The sequence below is a fragment of the Physcomitrium patens genome, chromosome 10, assembly GCF_059467195.1.
Source record: "Physcomitrium patens ecotype Gransden chromosome 10, ASM5946719v1, whole genome shotgun sequence".
Classification (NCBI taxonomy): domain Eukaryota; kingdom Viridiplantae; phylum Streptophyta; class Bryopsida; order Funariales; family Funariaceae; genus Physcomitrium; species Physcomitrium patens.
In genome coordinates, this window is record NC_143419.1 from 12518132 (window position 1) to 12525158 (window position 7027).

General features: G+C 38.0%; 1 protein-coding gene across 1 annotated transcript; it reads left to right on the forward strand.

The window, feature by feature from the left end:
* Nucleotides 1–278: 278 nt before the first annotated feature.
* Nucleotides 279–5502, forward strand: LOC112287451 (heparanase-like protein 3). The gene is made up of 9 exons (XM_024530434.3): nt 279–1093; nt 2194–2230; nt 2498–2684; nt 3008–3150; nt 3348–3581; nt 3788–3977; nt 4269–4394; nt 4639–4744; nt 5055–5502. Exons 1-9 carry the CDS (start codon nt 845–847, stop codon nt 5433–5435), a joined length of 1653 nt encoding a protein of 550 aa, XP_024386202.1. The 5' UTR covers nt 279–844; the 3' UTR covers nt 5436–5502.
* Nucleotides 5503–7027: the final 1525 nt, after the last annotated feature.

A 7027-nucleotide genomic window follows, 5' to 3' on the forward strand; every position in this document is an offset into this window, starting at 1 on the left:
GCAGTGTAAATAAGAATTAGCACTTAAATTGTAAGATGGAGTAATCACGAGTTAGGTGCAATTTCAAGGATCCAGCTTACCAGCGATAGTGACTTATAATGCAGCCTAGCTGGCAACAAGAAGAAAACTCCCTGGGACAGTCCCTCTCACTCTGTCTCCACGGTCATCGTCCCCACCCTTGGTATCCTGCTGACTTCGTCTTCCTCCCACGGCCATAGGATCCCAACGCTCTGCTCCATTACTGCTGAGAATGGCAGCTAGCACTTCACTTCCGAATGGAGGTCTGCTCCGCGTCTCCACTGTAAGCTTGGGAGATTGAATGGGACATGGAGGATCACGCAGACAGAATTAAGATTCTGAGTTTAGACACACGATCAAACTGATTCTAGCACCTATTAGCTTCGCTTCCTCCGTTGAGAAGGAGACTATGAGTGCAGGTGGTCACTTGTTTAGGGGAGCTGGTTTACTGCTCTTCCTCAGATTGTATCGACTTCAAGGAACTGCGTTATTGAGGCACTTATGGCTTCGTGATTAGAAGCGACTGTCAGTTTGTAATTGCAGTAGCATGGCACAGTCTTCTGCATAGAGGTAATTGAGTAGAGGGAAAGAACGATCAAGATGTTTCTGCGGTTGGAGCAACATATTGCTCTCGGCTGGTGAATAATCGGGAAAGATGCTGTCGAAGGATTCGTAATTGTCTGCGGAGGAGAGGGGAGCTTACGTCGACGCGTTTTCAAGAATTTTGAGTGTCGTGCAGCTCGGCAATTTGCACTGCAGTATAAATGAGGCCGTGGACATCCATGTGAAAAACGAGGATTGGGAACTAGTACGAGTGTGTGCATCAATGGCGGCACTACTTCTGTGCCTGCTGTTGTCGTCCATGCTCCTGTCTGTGTCCACATCGCATAGTTGTTCTAATATTACCCGAGTATGTGCGGAAGACGAAGACAATGTTCTCACGGTTGACGTGGACGCCAGCTCTCTCCTGGCCACTACGGATGAGGCATTTTTGTGTGCAACATTGGACTGGTGGCCTCCTGACAAATGCGACTATGGCACTTGTGCCTGGGGTCAAGCCTCGCTTCTCAACCTCGTGAGTCAAAGTTCAAAGCTCAGGCTCTTCAATTCGTCTTGTCTTCTGGCTGTATTATCATTTCGACTAAGCCCCAATCGTCACCATCATGTATTGCCACTGATGCTGTTTTTATCGAATTCTTCGGCTTGTATTACACTCTACTGTTGGATCACCTGCAAACTTTGTGGGAAAACAAAAAAAAAAAAAAAAAAAAAAAAATGCCAATTATTTCCATTTAGCGATGTCTGCAGTTCCTGCCCGCATCTGAAGTGAAGTCTGTATCTCGAGCACGATTAAATTGGACAGTATTATTGGATATGAGGTTTGGAAGATAAAGGCGAACGTACGTTTTATACGAAACCAAGTCGTCAATTAGTCCGTATGGATAGTCGAAATTTTTCGCAATTTTCTTTTTGGATATCCTACAATCACAAGAATATTACTGCCATACCTATAATCAAGCGAAGACTAACTGTAACTTATCCGACTCTTGCCGGTGCAGAAGAAGTGACATAAGTACATCATTAGGTAGAACAGATCGAATCCTCCTAGCTTTCTCTCTTTTGCTCTCACTTTGATGCACCGGCATTTCGTCATCCTTCATCTGAAACTACTGGTTCCTCCTCGCACATGGACACTGGCAGATGCGAGCCTGTCCTCTACATATATTCGGCTTTGTAAAATGTCTCACTTTCCCTTACTAAATTACCATCGGCCCCAACCATTAGTTAGAGAAATCCTCGACACATTTTTGAGGGCTCCACCAACTGCCTAATCGACCGATTTCATGACGCCAACTCACTATTTCTCAAGAAGTGCATAAGGTCACTTCCTTGAAGGCAAAATAAGGTCTTATGTTAAGATATTAGATACCGTAACCTTCCTTTAGTTTGTTTACCTATCTTGTCTCTACGGTCTAACGAGCTTCCTGCATCGAAACGGCCTTGACTTGTCATTCGTATCCTTCTTGCTTTATGACAAATGATGCCACGATTAGAAGTCACAAATCATGATGGTTAAGTTTAAATGATTTGCAAATTGCATTCAATCACCATGCCATGTTGACAGATTGCTAACTTTTGTTTCATGACGCTCCTCTTTCTGTGACGATCCTGCAGGATCTTGATAATCCTTTGCTTGAGAAGTTTCTCAAAGGTACGATTTTTTCTCCTTACCATTTTCGGTATGAAATTTTCTTCTCAATATGCAACCGTATATTTAAATACATGATAATGGTATATTTCATCTCAACAAGCATGCGGTGCAGTTGGTGAACATAAAGTCGAAATCGCATGTGCTTTGACGAACTACCGAAACGTATGTATTTTTTCTAACTTTATCTCGCATCTTCGTCATCTGACATTCCAAGCCCCAGCTAACTCACCTCCTCGATTACTTCTTTCTGATGATTTGAGGGTACAGCATTATATCCCTTCCGTATCCGACTTGGTGGTACCCTGCAAGATCACATTGTCTACGAAATAGGATTAAACTCTGAAGAGTCATGTCTGCCAATAGCGAAAGACGAAACATATATGTTTGGATTTCGAGAAGGATGTTTGTCCATGAACCGATGGATTGCTCTCAATAATTTATTTGCAAAATCTGGGTATGATCACTCTTGATTTTATTGGTTGCCGTGGTCTGCATAGAAAACACAATTCTGAAAGTGTCTTTTCTGAATTTAGGATTCAACATTTGTCTTTGGATGCATTGGTTCATGAATTGATAGTAACTAGCCAAGCATGTGCATGCTAATTATTGACAACGGTGTATGTTTATTGTGAGTACTCACATTGTATTTTTCTGGGTGCTTATTTCAAGCTCAAAAAAATGAAACTACAACTTGAGTTCATAATCGAAGGACGCTCATCTGCAGAGCCTATTTACGCTGAAGGGAGATTTAAGATTTGGTTGGTGCATATTTTGCAGAACTTTGGTCGCTTTTGGACTGAATGCTTTATATAATCGCCTCCAAGTAGGAGATGGTTGGGGTCCTTGGGATTCATCCAATGCTCGGAGCCTTATTGAGTTTTCAATTCAGCAAGGCATTCAAGTAGAGGCATGGGAATTGGGTAACACACTGCTTTGTTAGATTTTCGGTTTGCGTTCTCTTTCACACATTTTTTATAATACTCAAAAAAAATCTTTTCAGATCGTTCAGGATCTATTCGTCGATGGCTTTAGATTAAGCAAGCAGCTATTATTGTTGTAAGGTAGATGTGAAGTGAGTTCTGAAATTGACGGTCACAAATTAACACTGCAATTGCAGGAAACGAGCTCAGTGGAAATGGTGTTGGGACGACCATTTCAGCTCAACAGTATGCAGAAGATATGAGAGAGCTTCGCTTTATCATAGATACTCTTTACGTAGATTTTGATCGGCGGCCATTGGTAGTTGCACCTGATGGATTCCTCGAGGGTCAGTGGGATACTGCATTCCTCAATGCCTCAGGTCCCGGCGTTGTGGACGTGTTTACGCGGCATATTTATAATCTTGGGCCAGGTCTTCTCGCTTGCTCTGACTGAGTTATCAAGTTCCCTCAATTGATTGGGTATATGATCTCTTCGTTTCTAATCCTAGTAAATACGTCACGTCGGTACCGGCTTATCATGCTTAATGTACAAAAAGGTTTCTGCAGACAACCCAAAGATGTTACCTAACTTTTTGCCAAAAAGCGCATGACAATCTAACTATGCCTCTTGACACAGGAGTAAGCGGTGATCTGGTGGACAAGATACTTAATCCTTCTTACTTAGACAACGAATTAGGTAATTTCCGTGCAGTTCGAGATATTCTTCAAACTTTAGATCCTTCACCATCAGCTTGGGTGGGTGAAGCAGGTGGAGCTTACAACAGTGGCCACCACCTTGTTACTGATGCTTTTGTTTTCAGCTTCTGGTAAGTTCATCCATCCACCTAGCTTTTCAACTCCGAAGAGGGCTGCAACAGGAACTCTTTCAGAGGTGCTGAATCATGTCGCTGTGGAAAGACCATTTCAATCCATGTATCCCCGGGTAGATCAGGAATCCGACACAAAAAGAGATCGGTAACTTGTCATGGGACTAGAGTTGTGTTACATATTCTATTTATACCTAGTTTTGTTAGAAAACAAGTTCTTAATTGGAAGATTTTATCAGGGATTCAAGTTCATGCTTTATGATTCCTAGTGAGATGCATTGTACCGAGCAGGTACTTGGATCAATTGGCAATGGCTGCTTCCTTTAATAACAAGGCTTACTGTCGCCAAAGTTTAATCGGCGGTAACTATGGTCTACTCAATACGACAACTTTTCGGCCGAATCCAGATATGTACAGGTGAATATATTTTGCACTTTTTCATTTGCCTGGTCGACGAGTAATGGTTGTTTGTAAACAATTTGCAACAAACATATAAAGACTTGGGTTTGACTGCTTCGGAGCATCCAAATAGCCAAAAGATACTGTGCAGATTGCACGAAGCTAATGTTGGATGTCCGATAGGCTGACTGTCATCATGTTCTTTTGCGTTCGAGGTCTCGGTGAGGTTGATCTTAACAGGTTTGTAAAACATTTGCTGCAGTGCTCTTTTGTGGAAACGTATGATGGGGAGCAGAGTATTAACAACAACAGTGGATGGTTATCCCCAATTGAGAACATATTCACATTGCCAACAAGGGACCACTACGGTACGAAAGACGCTTAATGATATGTTCATGTTTTTTAGTTGCACAACCTACTTGTTACGAGTTACTTCAACTACGGTAGTGGTTTTGGATTTGCGTAACGTACATTTCTAGCTTCAGCTTAGTTACCTGCTTAGATGAACTCGCATGCATGTCACTAGATATAACGCCTAATTGAACATCTTCGGGTGATTTTTATGGCAGCGCTTGCTTTCATTGCCTAGACTTTTCCTAATTCACGTATCTTTCATTCCAAATATTACCTTATCTGACAATTCTACATGACCTGATTGGCACATACTCGTCTGTGCAGGGTGGTCTTACATTACTACTGATAAACCTATCAAACTTCACGGTGAGTGTCGCTGCTAACCTCTTATCACATTCGAAAGATGAACCAAAGTCACAAGGCGGCAAGAATCCCAAGTATTCCCTCATACCCAAAAGCTTCAAGACTTCCAAAGCTCTAGTTACGAGATCTGAGTATCATTTGACTCCTCAGCACAAGGACCTTCATAGCCAAACTGCTGTGTTGAATGGAGTACCGCTTGAATTAACATCAACTGGAGATCTTCCAAACATGGAGCCAATTGTAAGAGAGAACTTCTCTCCTGTTTCAGTAGCCCCTATCTCTATTGTGTTTGTAGTTTTGCCAGATGCAAAAGTTCCTATTTGCAGCAAAAGTGATTCTTGAAGACAAGTTCTATGCATTTCCTGAATCTTCAAATGAAAGTTAGTTTGAAGTGAGTTGTGTTTCACCCAATATACGTTGCTTGGATTGCCATTGGATAGATGAGTTCTTGACACTGAAATTTCTACCCTTGCTTCTGTATGGTTCAAATTGCTTTCTCAAAGTAAGAATTGATCTAATCATCACAGTGGTGAGAAATCTAAGGGACTCTGTTGATAAGTATCCTATCTTGTATCTTCTCCATGAGGTTACTCTAAAAGGCTTGAAACCAAAATTGTGACATGATCTACAACTTAATATTATTCCATCCATAGTTGGCTTGTTGAAAAGTAGGTTCAAGGCATGTTTGATGTAGACTTGATGCAATGGTAAAATGAGCCATGTCAAATCTTATCTTCTTATCATCATTGTCTTACAGTTGATAATCACTCAAAAGAGAAGTGGACTTGGTGGGCCTTAATGTCTTGTATCATACATACAAAGGGAACTTGCCTTGTTTGATAATTGTTCTCACCTGAAGTCTATTAGCATGACATGCACATAGAAATGCTTTCAAATGGATATTCCATTGACTTTCAAAGCATGAAGGAATTCCGTGTAAAAATCTTAGTGATAATTTATTTATTTGTGGATGAAATGACATTTTTACAAAAATACAATCATATGATTTAAAAAAAAAAAAATAGGGGTAATCTTTTTTAAATAATAAAATTGCCAATTTTCTATAATTGTTTCAAAGAACTTTAGTTGACATATTTGGCAATTGATCTGAATGTGTTTTTATTTTATTTTATTCCAATTTTTTTAGAATCCAAGCATATGTAGTTGACTTTGATTGTGATAAAAATTTATTAAAACTAAAAAAATTAATCATTTAAAAATTTTCTTAGATTTTGATTGTGATATACTAGTATTTCGATTTTATCGTTATTAATACATGTTGATATATTGATAATGTAAAATATGTGTTATTTTTAAAATTATATTCTTTACAAACTTTAAAACTTTAATTAGGTGTATATTTTATATCTTAATAAAATTTAAATTATTTAAAATATTTTGGTTTTAATAATTAATTATACAAAATTAATAGAAAATTAAAAAGATGAAACAATTATATAATATTTTTAATATAATAATAATAAAGAAATAAATACAAGAATTTAGGATTTATTTCTAAAATATTTTAAAAAATTATATTAATTAATTCTATAATATTAAAATATATAAATTTTAATATCTATTATAATATATAACAATTATAAATTATAAAGTGCACTAATCATATCATTTTAAAAATGCCACAAAAGCTTAATGATAAGATGTCCATATAAAGTTTCTTTAATACCATTTATGTTTATAATTTTTGGTCAAACATAGTTTTCTAAAAAGATAAAAAAAAATCCATGAATAAAAAATAAATTTATATTTATATTTAAGGATATATAGATGTATTTTATGTGCTAAAATACTTAACTTTAACTTTAATTTATTGGTCACAAGATCTATCAAATTTTAATTTTAAGAATATTTTAAAGGCTTCCAAATATTTATGATAATGCATGTATAGATAAAAAGATTATTTTTAAGCTGTT

What these genes read in the sequence shown, in the direction of transcription:
- LOC112287451 (XM_024530434.3), top strand. Translation starts at nt 845, where the DNA reads ATGGCGGCACTACTTCTGTGCCTGCTGTTGTCGTCCATGCTCCTGTCT. An exon ending in AAGCCTCGCTTCTCAACCTC is followed by an intron (nt 1,094 to 2,193) that starts GTGAGTCAAAGT and finishes ACGATCCTGCAG; the next exon opens with GATCTTGATAATCCTTTGCT. An exon ending in GCTTTTGTTTTCAGCTTCTG is followed by an intron (nt 3,978 to 4,268) that starts GTAAGTTCATCC and finishes TGTACCGAGCAG; the next exon opens with GTACTTGGATCAATTGGCAA.